The sequence below is a fragment of the Molossus molossus genome, unplaced genomic scaffold, assembly GCF_014108415.1.
Source record: "Molossus molossus isolate mMolMol1 unplaced genomic scaffold, mMolMol1.p scaffold_m16_p_17, whole genome shotgun sequence".
NCBI classification, from domain to species: Eukaryota; Metazoa; Chordata; class Mammalia; order Chiroptera; family Molossidae; genus Molossus; species Molossus molossus.
The window spans coordinates 26,858,780-26,881,349 of NW_023425352.1; the positions used below are offsets into that span (position 1 = coordinate 26,858,780).

The window sequence follows — 22,570 nt, forward strand, 5'->3', positions numbered from 1 at the left end:
ACACACACAAAAAGAACTGAGTACATATTTTTCTAATACAATTTTATGCTTTTACAATATAACATTCCTTAGTTCACTTTTGACTTTTTATTTATTTATTTTTAAAATTTTATTTTCTTTATTGATTTTAGAGAGAGGAGGGGAAAGGGAGAGAGAAATAGAAACATCGATTGGCCGCCTCCTGCATGCCCCCTACTGGAGATTGAGCCCAAAACTGGGGCATGTGCCCTGACTGGGAATCAAACCGGTGACCTCTCGGTGCATGGGTCGATGCTCAACCACTGAGCCACACCAGCCGGGCACACTTTTAACTTTTTAAAAGTGACTGTATTTGAAATATAGTTTACAACACATTTGACTTTTACAGCTCTCAAAGCCTCCTCCCAATCATTATGTATTCCTATCATTGGCTTTTGATTATTGGGCAGTGTCCCTGTGAACTTTCTCCTGTTCAGTTGGTGACCTTTTCAATGCACAGTGGCTTTACTTGTGATTCAGTTTTCCAATATCAATTTCATAAACTTTATAACATTCTCCATCTTTTGCAAAATCTAGAATTACCTCCATAAACTGAATTACATTGCTTTTATAGTACTTTATTGTGGAGAAATTCTAAATCTGAGAGAGAACAAGCAATACAAATGTCACTTGATGGATGAGAATATAGACTAAGATTAAGTAAGCAGAGATGTTTACGTGGAGACCAGTTTTGAAAATGAGCATTTTGCTAGTAAATACTTTTATGTTATAAAAAGTTCAGCTTTCCTATGTTACCATAACTATGGAGACTTGAAATAAGAATACACAGAAAAGGCTGCCAGAGTTGGAAGCTTCTAACGTGGGTTCAGAGCCCTAAACTTCACTCCACCAAGCAGAGCAGTGGGGGAGAGACTATCCTGGCACGTCTCAAACCCAGTGCACTTGGTGGACTAGTTGGGAAGCTTTGTCACTGATGATGGAATCTTGAGTCAAAACAACCTCAACAGGCTGGAACACTGACCCCAATTCAACATATAACATTTAACAAGGCTAAGTGTTTATTTGCAATTAGAACCCAAACTTCATCCCCCAAACCCTCAAAACAAAACAAACTGAACTATACAGTTGTAGCCTAGCAAAGGAAAAGTCCTGGCTTCCATGTCCAACATGAAAAAGAGCTGGGGGTTTGAGGTGACCACATGCTCAGTGTGAATCCGCAAGGTGGCAAGACTGCCCTAAGGTGGAGTCTTGAAATGCCCTTCTGAACCACGGCCAGACCAGAAGAAGTGACAGCCCTTTTTGTGTTATACACAGACTCTAGTTGCCCATCTGGAATAGCTGTTGGCAGAAGGTTGGGGGAGTGGGAACAGATAAACCAGAGCTATCTCCATCTGAGGCCTGCTTCGAAAGGTGAGTGTATTACTCTGGACTTGTTTGTTTGTAAGGAGAGACCCCAGCTTGGGCAAAAGGGGAATTAACCAAACTCTGGGAAGGGTAAGAGTGTACTTGGTCCTCGGAGATAACCTGAAGTCAAGGACTTGAACTTCACAAGATTACCTCCCCACCTCTCCTTTTTGTGTCTCCCTGCATGTGGGTGTCATTCTCTGGTAAGCCATCTCCAAAAAGGTGGATTAGAGCACCTGGGAGCTGTCACCTCATTCCTTCCAATTCCAACTCCAGAGAGGAATTCATACTTGTTCTCTCTGGTCTAATTAGTTAAACTTGGGTAAGGTGCCTAACCCTAGGTCAGTTAACTGTGGCCAGGAGATTGGTAGACTATGAATGGCCCGTGTTGATAACCTGGGGTGTGAGATTTTTAAAAACTTGGCATATTCCAAACTACTTGTTGAGAGTGAGAGATCAAGAATTTTCCTAAAGGGGGACTGCTGTTCTGTTCTTGTCAAACCAATGCAAAAGACAACCGCCACAATGCGGGGTCTGGAAACATGTCTGTGCCTGAGGAACAGAAGAAATAAATAACAGAAGAAATTGTAGAATCATAGAATTTGGAGCGAGAGTGGAACGGAGGTTCAGCACTATCAAGTGACTTGCCCTAAGATACCGGCTGGTTTGAGACAAAAGCCCAAGCCCCTGACTCTGAACTCAGAGTTTCATCCCCTATACTTGATTGTCTTCCTCAAGAAGAAAATACCAAAGGAAGCCGTGATCATTACCTTCAAACACTTGAAGGACTCTCGCGGAAAAAAGAATGGTATGGTTTGATGTTGCTCCAAAGGGCAGATTAGGATTCATGGACAGTGGTGGTATCTAACAAGCAGAAGGAGTTAACATCTGTGATGCCTTAACAATGGAGAGGCTGCCTCAGGAGGTGGCCAGAGGCCTGGTCATTGGAAGCCTTCAGGTTGAAGTTGAATAAACATCTACCAACCACACTGAAGAAGGAATCCCTCAAGTCTCTTCTAACCCAAAGTAAAAACCTGGACAGTGTTGCTTTTTACTGTTTTCCTTCAACTTTTACCACTTGTAGAATGTTTACAGTGCTAAATGCTGTGCTAACCATTTTATAATGATAATCTCATTTCATCTTAACCTATAAGATAAATACTGTTATTATCTCTGTTCTGAAGAAGAGGCACAGAAACAATAAGTTACTTTTCCAGTGACTCATGGGAACTTCAGTTTTGCTCCCAAGACTCTAATTAGCCACTGCATTCAATGGCTCCTCAAAAACTGTGTTTCCAGCCCCATTTGCACAATGTCTCTATCTGGTGTTCTCACAATATGACCCTCACAGTACCTCCATCAAAACCTTTTTTTTTTGGTCTTGATGAAGAACCAAATATTTTGGACCTCATGTTCCTCATGAATATTTGAACCCCCTCGCCCCAATATTCATGTTCCTGGTCTCTCCCAGTTACTTAATGAACCAGACTATCTGGTGGAATGGACTGGGTATATGTATTTTTAAATAAGTACCCTGGATAATAGGCACTAAAGTTTTAAAATTGGTCTACTACTTTCATGGGAAGGCTAGAGGGAAGATGAAATCCTAAAAAGCCTCTTATTTAACTAAGCAGCTTAGACAAGGGCTGAAAGCTGGGGTTGACGTGATCAGAACTGATTTTCAGTAAGTGCAGTCTGGTGGCCATGTGGGCAGGGATGCAGGCTGGAGATCGGGCAGGAGGCTAATTGCGTCCTCCAGGGGAGAGGTGATGTGGGCCTGAGCTCAGCAGGCAGTGAGAATGGAGGGGAAGAGATACTTTGGAGAGATGAAAAGCGAGCAGAATCAGAACTTGGTGCTAGGTTGTGGGGGGAAGAAAGAGAACACAGCCTCGTGGGTGAGTTCCGCCCATAAGAATGAAAGATGCCTCCTGTGGGGCTGGTGTGCATGTAGAAGTGAGAAGATAAGAAGCACGGTCAGCAGGGTGGTCAGCTGCAAACTTCATGGAGGAGACAGCACTGAAGAATCGAGTGGGACTTAGGCATTTGTGAGAGTGGGAGGGAATGACGTCCCAGGATGAGGGAACACTGTGGGCAAGGCAGAGGGGTAGGAAACCCCAGGAGGCATTTGAATTGGGGCTAAGAAGTAGTTGTGAAGGGAAAGAGGAGGGAAAAATTATAAAGATCAGTTTGAGTAAGTGGGATAAGGAGCTTCATCAGGATTAAGAACTTCTCCCCAAGGAGTGCTAGACTTACTTTGTAAGTTATATAAATGCCTAATCATTATGTTATACACCTGAAACGAATATAATATTGTATGTCAACTATAATTTAAAAAATTTTTAAATTTAAATAGCTTTGCCCTTTTTATCTCAGAGGGCTTTTTGTTGGTCGGGGCAGCAATATGACCAAATGGCTTTTGGAGAGACAGTTTCAGCCCAGTGACAGGGCAAACCCTAGTTTTTGAGGCATCCTTTCCCTCAGCGTCAGGTGGACATAGAGCTAAATGCACATAGATCCTACTTAAATGAGAAATAGAACTCCTGTTGCTCAGATTTTTCTGATCAAATGGTATAGTAAATTTCCATAGGCTAGTGTATTTTGTTGAGATAGCATCAAGTGCTACGTTCCTCTGACATATCCTTGCCCTTTGACTGTTATCACCAGTCCCCCCACCCCCTTTATTGTCAGTGGTATTTACCCTAGAGATCTTGGGTAGTGTGTTTGCACCCGGCCTCATCTCATCTGTAGTGTGGGTGAGGAGTGATGGTTGGCTGGAATGACAAAGACTGACGCACAGTGTTCCTATTGAATAGACAGCGGAAATCCCAAGGGGTGTTTAGGTGGCACAGGGTTGTTTGTTCCTAAATCTGCAATAGCCTGTTGGTACATAAACATACAGAGTGGTGGTCAGGGCATTGAATAGTTCTGCCCAAGCAGCCATGTTATGCTGGTGGGTGAATAGCTTGAAAGCTATGGGCAAGCTGTTCTGGATTCTGTGAAATACCATTACGGTCCTAAGAAGCTGGGGTGAAGTCCTGTCTTTTTTATCTCTTTCCTTGACCCCACCACCCAAGTCCCTCTCCTTTAGATTCTAGTATCCATGGTTTGTCCTCTCTCTGGAGTCCTATGGAACTCATTTGCTGGACATCCAGAGGCTTTTCTGTAGTCACTGCCTGAATTCCGGGTTAGTTCCCCAGCTGGAGTGTACGTTCCTTGGGAGGAGGGCCATGGGTTATCATTCCGTAGGGTTCTCCATTGTGCCTGGGAACAGTGTGGGCCCACAGAGAGTTTAGAAAATGCTATTTGCTTGGTTGGCTGTTTGCTTGAAGTCTTGAAGCACAGATATTATAGTTACTTTCCTATCGAAGCAGCTTATAACAGTGATAAGATTATACTCTCAGTAGGATCACAGCCATTATCTGTCACAATTGTGCACTGACTGCCTACATCCTGAGTTGTCGAGGGGAAAAAAATGCTTTCAGAACACTCGTGATCTAAATAAGGAATCAAATGCAGTTTCCTATTTGCTTCAGGTGATCCTGCGGCCCTCCTATTAATATATATTTATTAAACGCCCACTTGGCAAATTTAGTGAGGACTTAGTGCTATATTAGATGCTGCAGAGGCTTTACAGATTCTGTGGAAAACACGGGCCCTGCACTCAAGAATCCTCATGAGCTAAGTTGGCATGTGGGTGTCGGTCTGTTAATGGCCAGTTGTAGCATCTGAGACTTATCTCCCAGTGGGGAGATGGGAGCATGTTTCAGCCTCACCATTTCCCCAGTGCCTCCTGTGTGGTCGGAACCAGCTCCCTCCTTCCCTACTGCTGCATCAGGTCAGCACTTCAGCACAGAAGAGGACATTAAAAGGGCCCTGGATATGAAGGAAATCATTGCCCAAGGCAGGAAGTCAAGGATTTGGAGTCAGATGGGCCAAGGTTCTAGTCTGGCTTGAGTAAGAAGTTCTGGGTTTTGCCCTGGCTGGTTTGGCTCAGCAGTTAGAGCATCGGCCTGCGGTCCTGAGAGACCCAGGTTCGGTTCCCACTAAGGGCAGGTATCTCGGTTGCAGTTTGTCCCCGGCCCTGGTTAGGGTTATGTGGGTGGCAACCACTCCATGTGTCCCTTTCATGTCGATGTTTCCCTCTCTCTCTCTCTCCCTCCTACTCTATCTGAACAAAAAATGGAAAAAAATGTCCTCAGGTGAGGATAAAAAAAATTTAAAAAGTTCTGGGTGTTGGGGCAAAGCTCATTATTTGTAAAATGAGGTGAAAATGCCCACCTCCTGGGGCTGTCAGGGAATGTAACAGGCTCCGGCCTCACCCAGGCTCATCTCTGCTTTTTAGTCAGCATCTGTCTGTGGGGTTATTTTCTCCTTTCTGTTCTCATGGCTGCTGGTTTGGTTTTAAGTCCTGATCATTTCTTGTCACAGAAACTGTATTTTTTATTATTTAAGTTGTAGAAATATCTTAAAATTATAAAATTCATGCTTGTTATAAAATTGTTTTCTAACCATCAGAGGTCTGTAGAGGAAAGAGTAAAAACATTCATTTGCTTCCCCAAATCTTCCTTCTCTTCCTTAGAGGTTAACTATCATAAACAGTTTGGTATGTATCTTTCCAGACCATTTGAATGCATTTATAAAACATGCACAAAGGTGTTTTTTCAGTATAAATAGAGTCATTGTGTATGTATTATTGTGCAACTTGATTTTTTTCAATTAATTGATTTCTTTTCTGTGAATTTAGAACATATATACATATGGAAAATTTTTTTACAGAGTATTGTCTACCTTTTATTATGTAGCTTGCTTTTTATTTTAGCTCATGACACCTGTTTTCTAAGTGGTCTTCTTGTTTCCATCACATACCTCTCTCTCCAGCCCTTCCTCCACCAAACGGCCAGAAAGGTTTTTCTAAAACCCAAACGGGGAACCATTGACTATAGGGTAGTTCAAAGCTCTCTACCATCTGGACCCTGCTGACTTCTGCAATTTTATTGGAGTATTTCTTAGATTTTTTTTTTTTTTAGTAGCAGAAGCTTTTTGTCCCCTGAACCTATGTATACCACCGATGTATTAAACATGGGGCTTTTGGGGTCTGCGTGTAGATGCGTGGGGGCCTCTAGACCTCAGCCGGCTCAGGCACCCTCCCTTGTCACCCAAATCTCATTCTCTATCCTATTGCATTTTCTGTGTTAGGGCATCTTGGTCCTTCCTCCTTGAGATCAGAAGTTTTTGTTGACATGTCCTGAATGATTTTAAGATGTCCTTTCTCAGACATGGAGATTTGGAGAACTTGTTCTTGTCATTTTTCTGTCCTTTTTCATGGTGAACACATTAGACATTCTCCTGTTGTTGACCCTTTCTCTTTGCACTGGAGTTATTATGTTTAGATCTCATGACCCAGAAACACTGAGGTCCTTGAGGAAGCAAGAAGACCAACGTACAGGACAGCTGTCCAAGAGCTAAAATAGAAAGCAAGCTGCAAAACAAAGCACAGTCAGCTGGGTCGTCTGCGTATCTAGCTCACTGCCTGGCGTGTAGTAAATGCTCAACAAACTTTTCATCCCTGGGATGCGTGTCAGGTATGACAATTCCCTCTGCAACAAGGGTGAAGAGATGCAGATATTCCCACTGCAGGAGATACAAGGCCCATCATTTGTTGTCAATCTAGCTTTGAAAGTGGCACCAGGGACCAGAGGCAGGTAAGGATGGTCAACATCCTTTTTTACTGAACTACAACCTCTGGCTGCCTCTACTCCAACCTTCATAGACTTGAACAGAATTGGGAAGACTTGCTAGTGCTCTGTCTTGCTACATTCATACCAGTGATAGATTTGTGCATCTTGAGTTTGATGACCCCTGGAATGACCACCCCAAAAGCATGCTGGGATTATTTTAGAATCTATATTGGTCATCTAAGAAACTGAAAAAAATTAAGACATAACTTGCAAGCTGAATTTTGTGGCTTTTGTGGATATATATATTTTTCAAAAGCAGTAAGTCTGCAGCCCTAAGATACTAAAAATGAAATTCTGTGCTTCCTTTGACCACAAAAGCCACACATCTGCATCATTGCCGGGAGGCTGTGTTGGGGCGTGCAATCTTCCTACTGATCTATAAAAAAGCAAAAACAAACGAATAGCCAAAAACTCCAGTATTGGTTACATGCATTTATTGATGATACACTTCATCTCTTATAAAAGGATTTGAATCTTATCTTCAATTTGTCTTGTTGATTGGCAACATGACATACTCAGCAGAGGGTATCACCTCAAATGCTCCAGGCTCTGATTTCTGTGATCATAGTAGGTTTTTAATAAATTTTGTGTACTTCCTGGTGGATCTTTTTCCTGATATGGAATGTGTTTGGTTAGCTTTTATCTTTTTCAGACATTTGGAAGTTATCCATTCTGCCTTAAATTTTGCCAGTTATGCCTCAAGAGTTTTTCTTAAGACTGCTGACACAGGTTCATTGGTGTTTGAATGCATTGGGATTTTCTGTTTGATTACTGCCGCACACTCTCCCGAGTAACTCAGTGGCGTGTATTTCCCCATCCCCACTCCGGCTCGCCCCACCCTCCATGGTCTGGAACAGCGGGCATGTTGTAGAGTGCAGCCTGCCGGCTCCCAGATCTGACTTCACCGATGAATCGAGCGTCTGTCCTCACTGAGCAGGGATTTGGCCTCCGCAGTGCTCTCGCTCAGGGTTCGAGGTATCCACCACATCCCGCTCACCAGTGGGATGGCACTTGAGATAAAACCAGCCTCCGCTTCCTGGTCTAGCACTTTCCTCACATATGTTGTTTCACTCAATATGTACAATTTCTCACTTCTAGGCATGTAAGATACGTTGGCAACTATTTGGAAATACCCCTCTGTCCACCCCCCACCCCCATCCTTGCCTACTAGCTACGTCAATGGTCTTGAATGGAAAAGGATGACTGAGAACCTTAAAGAGGTGACATGTCATTGCTTTTCACAACACCTGATTGTTAGGAGCATTTGGAGGAGCTTCTTTGTCATTTGGGTGAAATTCAGCCATAAGTCCTAAGTGGCAGAGTTGCACTAGGAGTCAGTCAGGACATTTTCAGAAATCTCAAAGTGAGTGTCCTCTAGTGAGGTCTACTAGGTCTTAGTGATAAAAGTGAACTATTAGCCCTGGCTAGTGTGGCTCAGTGGTTGGAGCATTGGCCCATGGACTGAAGGGTCATGGGTTTGATTCCCGGTCAAGGGCACGTACCTGGGTTGCAGTTTTCATCCCTGGCCCCGGTTGGGGTTGTATGGGAGGCAACCAATCGATGTATCTCTCTCACATTAATGTTTCTCTCCCTCTCTCTGTCTCTCCCTCCCTTCCTTCCGCTCTATCTAAAATCAATGGAAAAATATCCTCTGGTGAGGATTAACAACAACAAAAAAAAGTGCACTATTAGCCGTCAGTCCTAGTTTCTGGTGTTCAGATTGGGATGGGCTTCATCCGTCTCCTATGTATATAGATGCAACCTTGAGTGTTCATTCAGAGAAAGTGCATTACGATTTCTCTGACATTTTGGTATAAGACCTCTGCTGTGCTATGGAATTAGAAAAGCAAAGATCGTGAGGTCTTGGACAAAGTCTTCCTCGTCTTCAGGTAATGCAGCTCTCAGGATATGGTAGCATCTAGATCTCAATAAATATTTGACAAAAGAATAAATGAATGATTAGAGTATTGCTACATTATTATTTGGCTTTAAATAAACAAGATAAAATTATATGGCTTATGGAAAATGACTTCATTTCATTGTCCCAATTTTCAGTACAACCAAGTTGCCCAATTTCTGGGACTGTAAGTAGCAAGGATATGCAATGTATAGGAGGAATGAGGTGAGTGCAGATGTCTTTTTTAAAATTAGAATTTTCTGCCCAAGCTCGGGGTTGTTATCTTGGGGCACCTTTCAAGAGAAGATTGTCAGACTCAGGAGGGAAGCCTTGTTTTGATTTTAACAATTTCCAGCACAGGCCCCAATCCTTTCGACTTCAGCAATGTGTGGCCACCAGCGGAGGGAGAAAGTATATGGTGCAAAGTATCTAGAAGCCACTGTAAAGGTCTATTTTTAGAACCTTATTACATTCTGTTTAAATGTAGTTTTTCAAAATAGATTTTTAATGGTTATCTTCTGAATAACTTGGATTTTCAACTAAAGAGTAAAACAGCTTTTTAAAAAAAAGTAGATTATGTCAGAGGGGTTGCTATGGTGATGATTGAATGTAAATTTCAGTTTATATAAAACCCTGCTAAAGGTTTGATTAGAGACCAGAGGCAAGGCTTGGTGTCAGTTGATAAAGTGGCTAAAAGGAATCTATTAATGAAGCAAAAAAAAAAAAAGATGGGGTCACACAGCTCTCTCTCCACCCAGTTATCATGTAATCACAAACCAATTTCATAGTGGTGACCAAGGCAATACAAATTAGAGCAGGGAATGGAAAATGTTGGTTCTCTTCTCCCATAACAATTTTTCTTTGTAAACTTTTTCTTTGCAAAAGAGGCAGGTCTTGCCGAGGTGAACTCCCATGTGCCAGTATCATTGGCTTTAAGTAGGCATTTGCTGTGGGAAAGGAGATTTCAAGGATTTGATGCAGGAGCTGGGCTGAGTGACCTTTACAAACCCTCCAACCACAACTTCCCATCTTTTGCATGTTTGCTCAAACCAGCAAGAAGGAAAAAACAAACAAACAAACAGACGCTGGTGGAGGGGTTAATAGCATCATGTTACCCTAAAGCTTCAGGCACTAGAATTCCAAATGTACCTGGAGTACAAGCAGGCTTTTGCCTCTTAAATTAAGCACTTTCATCTAAGAAGCAAATAGTTAAGGATCACTGAGCTAACTAGAACAGGTGTTTGTTTCTGTAAATCCTACTCTTCCATGCTACCTACTTAATTCTTTAGTATTTATGTGTAGTTGCTCTAATAGCCCCCCCATATATGTACTTATTATTTATATTTGTGTGTGTATATTTTTAATAGAGGAGAGTATTGAGAAAGCATACCAATTGCTTTCCATTCACCACATCTATAAGAACATGGGTCTTCCAGTCCAGGCAAAATGCCAAGTCATAACTGCCCACCTGGCTAATTGCAGACCAAAGGAATGAAGACAGATGTAGTCAATCAATGCTATGAACATTCAGGATAATTATCAGTGTCTCAACTTCAGTTGCCACTACCCATGTCCTAAATGAAATTGGGAAGTAATTGAATTTGATAACCTCCTTGTTCTTTTTCCTTCAACATTTTCCATTATGATTCACTGCTCAGCAGCCCCCTGAGTCAGCCCTTTTATGTCCAGAGTCACCCACTCTGACTGTGGCAACACCCTGATAGAGCCCTCTTTGTGCAGCTAGAAATGCTCCAGTTCCCAGCACTCTTCAGCACTCTCTTCAACACTTGCCCAGACTTAGTCAAAATCCCCTTCCAGGGAGGCTGATCTCAGCACAACATAAGGAAGGTAGTTGGGTTAATGGTTATTCTTTAAGGATTGTCTAGTGAAGTGCCTGAGACTCTGGTCTCAGATTTCCTGTCCATTTTCTCTGACTTTGAGGCAAATACAAAGTCATATTTCAAATTTGTTTGGGCTGAATTACGTCCACCCCTACCCCTCACCAATTCATATGTTGAAATCCTAATCAGTAATGCCTCAGAATATGACTGTATTTATAGTTACGTTCTTTAAGAGGTAACTAAGGTTAAAATGAGGTCATTAGGGTAAGCCCTAATCCAGTGTGACTGATGTCCTTATAAGAAGAAATTAGGACCTGGGCATGTGTGTGCACAGAGGAAAGTCCATTTGAAGACACAGCCAGAAGGCAGCCAGCCATCCGCAAGCCAAGGAAAGAGGTTGCAGAAGAAACTAAATCTGCCAACATCTTGATCTTGGACTTCTAGCCTCCAGAACTATGATAAAATAGATTTCTGTTGTTTAAGACATTGAGTCTGTGTTATTTTGTTATGGCAGCCCTAGCAAACTAACACAGAATTAAAGATAGGTACCATTTGTAGGTGGCTGGGTAGTTAATACACTGAGTGGCAGAAGCATTATTCAGAATTATCTTGATCTAGTTCAATTTGGATGATCTGCTGTTAGGTCCATACAAGCAATTCAACTAGCACAGCATGGCAGAAATCCCCCATGGCATTAACTTGTGAAAATGAACTGCAGTTTATAGATGACTCCTCAGTTGATAAGGAACCAACAGTAACATGTTGCCACTATAAGCTATTACAGTATTAAGCCACATTAATAAAAATATAGCTCCCCCGTCTTGGAGTATGGTGTTCCATTCCTGGTACCACCTTTTTAGAAGGAAACTGACCACCTAGAATATGTCCCACAGACAGATCCCAGGGAGTTTGGAAACATGTCCTATGAGCCATTCTGTGGAAAGGGTTGTGTCTGTGTCCCAAGGGGGGTAAGGGAGAACTGAGCTTGAGATGGAGGCTCCTGGGCGGCAGGAGTGCTGGACATTATGGTGGAAGTTCCAACATTCCTTCTACCCTGGATGATTAGTGAAGTCAATGAATGCATGACCCCCCTGGTGACGGTTGTTGTGCATGTGACATAAGCTGGAATAGAGTGGAGGGAAGAGTTTATATTCCATGCCTGGGGGATAGTTTTCTCTTTCCTCTGGACCTTGTTGTGTCTAAAGTGAACCTGCAGATTGCTACTACCAATCTGAGAATGAAGCTCATGCTGGAGATGATAGAATAGAGCAGCGATGTTCCACCTTGCTCATCTCTCAGCACATAAACTAATTACTAACAGTCTGTGGCACACCCAAAAATATATTTTTTGCTGATTTGACCAAAAAATGTATAATTTTGATTAATTTACTAATAAAATAATAATAATATTAATTACCTACCCTTTTTGCTCCAAAGTGACTTTTTAAAGTCAGGTGCCTATACTTGTATATAAGGATTTCTGGTACCAAGAATTAACCAATCAGATGCAACTTTATCATGTGATGTGACCAATGAGATGCAACTCTATTATATGACCTATATATTTATGGTTCAAGACAGGACAGTCACACTGGATGGCTATTGTTGTGTTGACTGTTGTCATTTTTTTTATTTGACAATCTAAGGGAAAAGAGGTCAGTGCCTCTGACTAAATATTTTGCATGTTTTAAAAATTCTTGCAGCACACCGGTTGAAAACCGCTGCAATAGAGAAATGGAAAGAACCTGGGGCCTTGATGATGTAATTGAATCCTTCTATTAGCCAACCCCCAAATCAACCCAACTACTGTACTTCCTGTTCCGAGAGATAAATGTCCTTATTATTGGAGGCATTTTAAGTTGGGATTTCTTTTACTTGCAGAAGAATCATTTTAACAGATTCCACAAGGTTGGCTGAAGGTAAAGACGAGCTTTCACATATAATTCCAAACCACCATCAGCTGAGTAAACCCTGTCAAGCCGATAACTATTGTTACTGTAAGTGTTCAAAGAGAGGTTGCTGTGATTTTTAAAAACCCTCCTTGTGGAGTTTCTCTCTAAATGATTCTTAAGTGTCTTTTAAGCCCTGATGGTCTAACATTAACAAACAATCCCTTCTAAGGTGTGAGTGACCATGAAGCTGAACCTCTCCCCAGGCATTTGCATTATCCCCCGTGTAGCTTTTATTAGTAGAATGTGGAGGTGGGGGAGGTTTCTGTGCATGAGAGCCTTCCAGGTGCTCTTTGCCCACTTCACACCAGTGAGCCACTCTCCTCTCCCCCTACAGGGGTCTGGTCTGGCACCCCCACCTTTGGAAGGTTGTTGAACCCTGACCAAAGGGGAAATCAGCCATATTGTGACTGCTGGATTTGCAAAACACAACATACAAAGGGACTGCAGTCTCAGGGAGAGGAAAAGTGCAACCTAGCAGGTCTGTGGATTGTGGGTACTAGTGGCGGGGGCACAGATGCTGAGGGGAGTAGCAGACAGGTAGACAGAGGTTGCAATGATGACGGGAGCAGTTTCCAACCTGTCTGAACTCATGCTCCCTTTTGATAAATGTCCCCTTGCATGGTTCATATTATAAAAATGATCGTCTAAAATGTTTTTAAATACAAAATTATATCAGAATATTGATCAAGCTTTAAAAGCTATGCAATTTCTCCATTTGAATTCATCACTCTGGCAGGACATTTGCAAACATTCCTGCCCCCCTGTGAGAAGGTGCAAATCACTGGAATAGATTTTTCTGGATTCTGATCCCGGTGTTGATTAGATTTCTAGTGGTTCCTGTAATTAATATAAAATAACAGTGAAGATGATATTTTGTGCTCATACTCTGGAACTCTGAACCTGAAAGTGTGCTCTCATGCTGCGTATCTCGTACTACACATAACCAAACTGGGCTTCTGGGGAGAAGGGTTCAAAGAAGGTCGAAAAGGACGGCATGTTTGTGTTTAGTGGGGTACTACTCACAGACTGGCAGACAGAGCCTCCAAAATCACGTTGTATTGTCCACTGTGTGTTAACACAGAGGAGCACTACTGGGAACAGGAAGTGACTCACTCGGGTCAAGTAGTTAAATGGATCATTGACCTGGGAAGGTTGGAGTGTGAGAACTTAGGTTTTACTTCAGGGTATCCTTTTTTTTTTCTCACAGAATTTGAATTTGCAAGGAAACAAAATCTGATTGATTTTTTTTTTTTAATTACTGGGAGAGATAAATGCAAATAATAGGCAAAGGTAGTTAGTGTCAAGAGGCTGATTACTAGTAAATATTTTTGTGTGTAAATGGGGCAGAAGGTGACCCAACCAACGCTCTTAACTCCGGTGAGGGAGTCTCTGCCCACCAGGTGTGTATGGTGTCAGGCTGGCCCTTCCCCTGCTTTGGCTCGGGGGCTGGTGGAGAAACGCTGCGCTCAGAGCTGGGCTCGGTGTTCATGTTGATGGCCGACGAGCAAGTGACCAGCCCATTTTTGCTTTGTGGCTTTACTTCCACTTCAGGGAGTGATCTTATCCCTCAGACAGGAAGGCCCAGTTCAGCTTGGTTGGGAGGGCTCATCCAGTTCCTGTATTTTCTGCCTTCTGCTTTCCACCCTCAGGCTGAAACAGAGCAGCTCAAGGGTTGGAGTCCAGTGCCCGCACAGAAACGTAAAATTCCCCGGTAAAGTCCCTGTCAAGTGGAGACTGTCATTCTACAAGTACAGTTTGATCAGCCTTCTTAAGCTGTTAATTATTAAACAAAATCAATATTTGTTAGTTTAATTTTTACTCTTTTCAGTTAGAAAAACTGAAGGTCATTTATTCAAAGACAAAAAAATAAAACAAATATAAGATAACCAATTAAAACCCCCTGAGAAATCCCAGTGTGTGCTCTGGGTGACCCCCCGGGAAGTGGGGGTTGCAGACATGGCCCCTGAGGTGACAGAGGAGAGGTAACAGGGTTTCCAGTTCTTCTGGGCTCCTTTCCTTTCCTTGTAGGTTCTTAGTTGTTAGTACCACCAAGGTGCAAGGGTCAGCAAGGTTGGGAGAGGCCTGAGCCAGCTGACCCGAGGCCATGAAAGCTGTAATTGCCTCAGGTCACAGCCAGGCTAAGAAGGGGACACCTGTGTGACTCCAGTCAGATATATCGGTCAGAAGCCAGCAGTAGCCAGGCAATGGCCACCACCAGAACACTGGCCAAGGTTTAAAAAAATTAATGTCACAGAGACAGAAGCAATCAGAATTCCAAAACAGTGCTCAGAAGGTGTGCAGCCACGGTAAGAAAGAAAGATCTCTTATCCTTTGAGACGACATGGAGGGACCTGGAAAGTATTATCCTAAGTGAAAGAAGCCAAGCAGAAAAAGACAAATACCACATGATCTCACTTATATACGGAATATAATGAACATAACAGTCTGGGGAATACAATAGACCCAGACACATGGAAGTAGGGCACAGACTGACATCCCTCAGAAGAGGGGATGGGGGGTGGGGGGTGGGAAGAGATAAATCACAGAACTTATATGCATGTATGCATGACCAGTGGACATGGACAACTAAGCCGGGGACAGGGCGGAGGTGGGGTGGGGTGGGGGGTGCCAATGGGGTAAAAAGGTAAAATATCTGTAACAAAAAAATAAATTAAAAATTCATAAAAAAAAAAAAAAAAAAGAAGAAGAAGGTGTGCAGCCAAACAAGGAGTCCAGTGATGGTCCTCTTCATGGGGGAGGGGTGCCTGACTGTGCTTTCCTGAAAGGCAGGCGGCTGTCAGGGGACAGGCTGAGGACACTCAGACAAACAGCAGCACATGGCATAAAGGAGTGGGGTTTGTGTCTGTAGATGGATTCTGACACAATACAACCCACCTTGGCCTCCCCTCCAGGAAAGAGCCAAACTAGGAAAGCCCCTGTGACCTTTAATTTGTAGACCAACTGGTTTGGTTGTTTGAATTGTGTTATTGCCAAACCATGATTCTTGGCTTATGTTCCATGTCCTGGGGTAGACTTATAAAACTCAAATATACATGTGCAACAACGGGGGCTGCTCTCATGTCCTAATTTCTAATAGAAGTCCTTTGTTCTTAGTAATAATAATGGTCAGCGCTGGCCAGTTTGGCTCAGCGGTTACAGCATTGGCCCGAAGATGAAAGGGTCTCGGGTTTGATTCCTGGTCAAGGGCACCTACCTCAGTTGCAAGTTTGATACCCAGCCTGACTTGGGGTCATGTGGGAGGCAGCCAATTGATATGTGTCTTTCTCGCATCAATGTTTCTCTCTCTCACTCTCTCACTCCATCCACTCTATCTAAAATAAATAAATGGAAAAATGTCCTTTGGTGAGGATTAACAACAACAACAACAACAACATAATAATAATAGTCAGGGATATGGCAACTGCCTTTCATGGAGCACTTCTATGGGTTAGAGTGTTTGACACAACAGTTCTGAGATGTTGGAATTACAGATTCCATTTCACAAATAAGGAAAATGAGGCTTTGAGAGGTTAACTTGCCTAAGATAACCAGCCAGTAAGAGCCAAGATCCAACCTACATTGTCTGTACCCCAAATCCCATACTGGTAAGGACTACCCTGTGTGTGGCGGCGAGGAGAACGCACCTGGTAGACCTCTAGCTGTGGGGAGTGGAATTGACCAAGGGCCCCAGGCTGTGCTCTGAAACCATCACAGCATTTGACCAAAGCCACGTTTCCCCCACGCTGCTCCCATCTGCTGACTGAGCACAGCAGGGACTCTATAGCAGGCCAGCTCCTGGAAGACACGGCCTCCCTGTGGTCAGCTTCAGTCCCAGGATTCCCTGACAGATTTGCAGAACTTTGCTTAGGTGGCTCAGTGGTATAGGATCCTTCCACCCAGCCTTCCTTCCCCTTCCTCATTTGGACCCAGACCATCTGATGGGTCTCCCAGCCTCCCTCCTCATTTTCTGCCTCAGGCATTTTCCCTAATAAAGTCCTTGCTTGTTTAATCCTGTCTTAACGTTTGCTTCTCAGAAGACCTGGACTAACACAGTGCACCATGGCGAATTTTCAGGGCAGCCGAGTTTAGGCTGCTAGATTGAATTGGGAAGTTACTTTCCTGTTTCTCTCCAGATGCCACACTAAAAGCCTCAAGGCATGAAGCCTTGCTGTGGTCCTCCCTGTGTTGTATGTACTCCCTCCCCTGTTAGTCACTTAGGTGGTTGGTCTCATCTCATCCATCGATTCATCTATTCATGCAAGAAGCATTTATTGACTTCTCACTATGTCTTAGGCTCTGGGGATCCAAAGATGAATGTCAGGGAATCTGTCCTCAGAGAAATCACAGTCTGGTAGAAGAACAATTTGGTCAACAGATAAACAACACTAATTGCTAATGACTCTTCAGTGCTTCCTCCCTGTCCGGTGCTCTTTTAAGTGTTTTATAAGAATCAACTCATTTTATACTTACAACTATTATATGAGATAGGTGGTATTATTATGTCCATTTTCACATGGGGAGACCGATTCACTGGTGGCAGATGGAAAGTGACAGAATGGGGGTTTGAACGTAGGCAGAGCCCTTCAGCTTACTGTCCTGCTACACTGGCCCTTGCCAGAGTGCCTGTTCTAAGACAATTGGCCATGCCCAGGGAGTGCAGGTTTCCCCTGCAACCAAAACTCCGAGGCTAAAGTGGCTTGGTTCCCACTTTAAAAATCCTCACTGGCTGCCACAGAGAGAACAGTCTCACCAGGTCGTCTGATGGGCACAGAACGCCTGCTGTGTTGTGGAGAATCATAGCTCAGGCTCCCATAGGGAGGTGGCTAGATCTCAGCTGTTTCCTGTCTCCTTGGCTGCCTGGAGCATCCCTGGGCCACCTGATGCTCACTTCCTGGGCCACATTTGATTTCTAGCTTTGAACTATGGGATGCAGAGGTACACACCTGCCCCCTTCTACACAGAGAATTGTTTCGTAGGAGCTCTCCATTCGGTAAATGAATGATAAAAATAACACATACTTAACTGTGTCTAATACTTTTCAGTTTTCACAGGGCTTCTGTGTGTTTATCACTCCCAACAAGCTTGCCACAGGCCAGCTGGTATACATATTCTCATTTTAAAGAAGACAAAGCGAAACTTAGAAAAGCCATGGTTACCCAGTAAATGGTGGAGGTGGGACTTGAGTTCGTGCCTTCAGTGGCCTCGCTGACTGCACTGTCCCAGAACCCCTCAGTAGCTGCATTTCTGTTGCTAGGAAATATTTTACAATGTCTTCAGACCCTTGCCTTTAGTAGCTCAGGTTTTAATTACTGGGGACAACCAGCAGCCCAAGGTTAAAAGGGTTTTTATTTTGGCCCATAATTGTTTAAGCAACATTTGGAGTTTCATCATATTGTTTTAAATGTCTTTAAGTTGACCCAGGAGGATCACACCCCCACCCCAACTTGACCATACTGTGAAGCCAGACACAACCTCTCAGGGTGAGGGGTGAGAGAAAGTTACCCTCTCTGGAAATGGAAAGTGAAACTGACCAGTTCAATTTCACAGTTGCAGCTGGTTAGAATGCTAAGGGTCAGCAAAAGCAGGGACAAGAAAACACCCTCTCAGCCTTTCCTGGAAGTTTGAAGGGTGAGTGGTAGAAGGACAAAAGGAAGGGAGTTTTCACAGTTTCCTAAGCTCGGTTCTATTACCAAAAGTTGCCTTCGACCTCTCTCAGCCCTTGGTTGGGTGAAAATGAACCATATTTTCATGGCCTTCCCCAAACAAAGCCCATTTGTCTGTCCTGACACCAGTAAACCCAGACATCAGTGTCTGTTTAGATTGGAATTGATTCCTGAACCAGGAAACCAAGAAGAGGCTGTTTAAAGACTAGTTATTAATGGCCTCATTACAAGCCTGTGCCATGCCATTTGAACAAAATTTACATAGAGAGAGGAAGCACATTTAAGTGTCGGAAAGAGATGAAGAAAGAGGAAGCCTTCACTGGGGCTGTGGTATCCACAGCTTTATTAGCAACACTGGGGTTTCCTGAACAATGAAACAGGGGCCTGTGGGCCTCAAGCCCTGAGAGTCCAAGGGGAGTGCTTCCTCCCCAGTGGTGGCCTTTGGAATGCAGGTATGGACAGTGCTTCTTAAGGATCTTGACAAACTTGGCCAATGAAGCTGCACTTGGTTAGAGCCGTCCAGGAGACGCTGGGTCCAGGGAGGAGGCGGGTGTCTGTGGAACCCATTTCCACGGCGGGGCGGCAGATTTTCCCGCAATCCTTCCCAGATTCATCCCAGAGACTGGTTGAGGGAACCTGCGTCTGTGGCCAGGAAGCTGCCCGCCCAGGAGAATTATTTCTCCACTGGGGTCATATTTCCTGAGATCAGCTCTTGCTTCGGTCTGGGCCGGTTAGCAGATGGGAACCTTGACTTCTAAATGTGGTTCCATTATTGAGCAAGCAGGGTTCATCAGTTCACGTCCCGAGCCCCCGTTTTCCCTGTGAAATGGAGATAATCACGTCTGTCGCATGTGCCTGGGGACACTGAAAGGAACATGTGAGAACAAGTTAAAAAGTTCTGAGACACTGGGTGGTTCAAGAATGCCCAGTAACCCTTGGCTTCTTGGATGAAGATGGAGCAAATTGGCTTTGGTGTTCCAGGAAGTTTTCTGAAGGTTGAGCTTGGGAGAGGATGAGCGGCCCCAGCCATCGGCAGGTGGGAGGTGTGCAGGCAGATTCTATCATTGTTGGACAACCACACATCGGTTGTCATGGCAACCTCAGTGTGGGGCTATTTTTATTCAAGCTGAAAAGCAGGTAGGGTGAGTTGGGGAGGGGAAGGGAAGAACCATCACCCTTTGCTTTAAAACAAAACAAAACTAACACTTTGACTAGTTCATTTAGAGCAACTAGGTGGGGCTGGATAGAGGTCTAGAGGCCTGAGATCCGCTCTCCTCCTGCCTTGCTCCCTCAGCCTGAACTTTAAGTAATTACCTGGCGAATAAAGGAAATGTAGCTCCTTGTGTACATGAGCTGGAACAGACTGGGGTAGATTCCTGATCCAGAACCCTCCACCCAGCGCTGCAAACCCACCGGCGTGTAGTGCAGCTGGGCAGCCTCAGGAATCTGCAGCTGGCACGGGATGTCTGGATGGCAAGGCAGGTCGGATGTGACAGGTGAGCCAGCTTGTGTTGGGAAAGGAAGTTGGTGTGGCCTTGTGGGAGGATTAGATTCGGTTTTCCTTCTCCCTTCTACTCCTTTCTTCTTGTTTCCAGGGAGGCAGAGTGGCCACCATGAGTTTATCTAAAGCCTGAGTTGAGCATGTGTCGACAGGACTCTGCCTTACCTTTCTGGTAGCATGAGGAGGAGGAGGAGGATGAAGGTGATAAGGACATGATTGATATCACTTTAATGAATTCACACTAATGCCACTAAATAATCATTACTTTCTCCCTTCCCTGGCTTTAATGCCTGTAAGAATGTGGAGGGTAAGAGTCTGTCATTCTACTGACCTCTTAACATCATTCTGATTGATGACTGTATGTGACTTTGGGGGTAGCTGGTAACTTTCGGGTTGGACATTCTTGTCACTGTGTTGGGAGCTTTTTGAATGAAAGGGATTAGTTGGACAGGAAATTCAGTACCCATTAACCAAGGTGAGTGAACAAGGGGGAAGACAGACCCATGGGCGATGACTAAAATGAAAATGAAAAAGCAGCCTTGATGTTTGCCAGGAAGCTGGGCGAGGTGGGGGTTATGAAACTCAAGATCTGAGCCCCACCATGGCAAGCCTCTCACGTCCCCGCTCGGTCCCACATGTTTTTGCAGTGGAGCAAAAGCTCCTTCACTTGGATTCAAACACTTGGAATTTGGGGACAAGGCCAGGTCTGAGGTCTCCCTTTGTGCTTTCTAAGGACACGACAATAGCCATGACATAGATTTTCTTAGTCACTTGCTGGTATAAACAAGATATATGATAGGAGGAAAGCTTAATCTACTTCAGAATCATTTCTCTAAGCATTTTGCAAACCATGCTTGTGGTACGCTTTCAGACATCAGGTTAATTATAGCATCTTATTTGCTCATGAATTCAGATAGAGCAGGATGTTGGCTTGGTAACACTTTGTCAGCCACCAGCTTATGTTATTTTAGATATTTGAAGGCATTGCTTGCTCAGGGTAGGATGAGTGGTCAGCTGCTCCTCTTCTCGATTCTGACCCAGATTTACAAAGGAGCTGATGTATTCTGTTTGTGTGTCTAGAATTATTTCAAAAACAAGCAAAGAAAATTCTTCAACTTAAAAAAAAACCCCTACATTTTATATATAGGAATATATAAATATATATATTTAATCCTCACCTAAGGATATGTTTGTTTTTTTAACTTTAGAGAGAGAGGAAGGGAGAGAGAGAGGGAAGGAAAAGCATTGATGTGAGAGAGGAGCATCAGTTTGTTGCTTCCTATATGTGCCTTGACTGGGAGCTAAACCTGAAACCTAGGTATGTGCCCTGAACAGGAATCGAACCCACAACCTTTTGGTATATGAGACGATGCTCCAACCAATGGAACTACCCGGCCAGGGTTGATCTATATTTTATAGATTCTCCTTTTCTTATGAATACTCTTTGCCCACAAGTCTTCAATATTCAGTCCAACTCTTTGAGTGGTATTCAGGGTCCTCTCTGACACGGAGGTTCCTCTACCCTTTTTACTCTCCACCCCAATATAGAAGGTGCCCCCACTTTGCTTCCTGTACTGCAAGCGTATCATTTGCTCTCATGCCTTTGTGTCGTTAATCATACCTTTTACCTCTGCCAGCAAAGTCTTTCCAACCCCCACATCAGCATTCTCTACGCCTTTCAAGACCCTGCTTGTCACTTTGGGGATGTCTTTCCTTCGATTTTTCTGGTGGCCATAAACTGCATTTTATAAATTCCTGCTTATTTCCCATAATGTTTTGTTTTAAAGTTATTCCTCATCTTATTTGTTTCTGGAAGTTGTAAAGAAGCTATTTCTCTCTTGTGTGGTCCCCCAAAATTAGTAAGGACAAATTTTTTCACCCTAAACATTTCTTGGGGGGATCTAGGATAGGCCTTGAATACTTGTTATTCATTGATAGGAACACATATTTGTTGAGGGAATAAAGAAATGACTTATGAGTTATTTTATTATTTTAAATGGAAAATAGACCTTTTTCACAGAAGGGTAACCTCAGCACCCAAATGGTACTTGACCTAATCGAAGTAAGTTAACTTGTCTTCTTTATCCTTCAGGAAATCTTTCTTGATTTCTCAAAACGTACATGCCAACACTTTTCTAAACTCTTAGAAATGTAACATTTCACACATAGTGGTATTTATGGTCTCATCACACAGGTTAGTGCTTTTGGGGAAGGTATCACACAGTTGTCAGATTTTTTTTTTTTAACTTTATTTTTTACCTTTATTGATTTTTTAGAGAGAAAGGAAGTGAGAGGGAGAGAGATAGAAACATTGATGAGAGAGAACATCGATTGGCTGCCTCCTGCATGCCCCCCACTGGGGATTTGGCCCACAACCTGGGCATGTGCCCTGACCGGGAATCAAACTAGCGACCTCTTGGTGCCTGGGTCGACCCTCAACCACGGAGCCACATTGGCCAGACAGTTGTCAAGTTCTTTAAGTGGAGCCTCATCTTCCCAGTTCAGTCGTAAGCTCCCTAGAGGACACGCTCTTGGGATCCTCCAGGGGGTCGTGTCATACACATTTAGTAGACACTTGCTAGGTGATGAGGAAGC

The 22,570-nt window shown here is 43.6% G+C and overlaps 1 protein-coding gene across 2 annotated transcripts in view; it reads left to right on the top strand.

Moving 5' to 3' along the window:
- Nucleotides 1-22,570, top strand: part of PIK3AP1 (phosphoinositide-3-kinase adaptor protein 1) — a 99,552-nt gene that overhangs the window by 21,542 nt on the left and 55,440 nt on the right. Inside the window, exon 1 of one of the 2 annotated variants that reach the window (XM_036265109.1) lies at nucleotides 19,003-19,970. The exons of the other annotated variant lie outside the window; for it this stretch is intronic. Coding sequence (XP_036121002.1) covers nucleotides 19,937-19,970 — 34 coding nt within the window. The 5' untranslated portion in view covers nucleotides 19,003-19,936. Of the gene's footprint in view, nucleotides 1-19,002; nucleotides 19,971-22,570 lie in introns of those variants that run through there. 2 annotated transcript variants of the gene reach the window in all.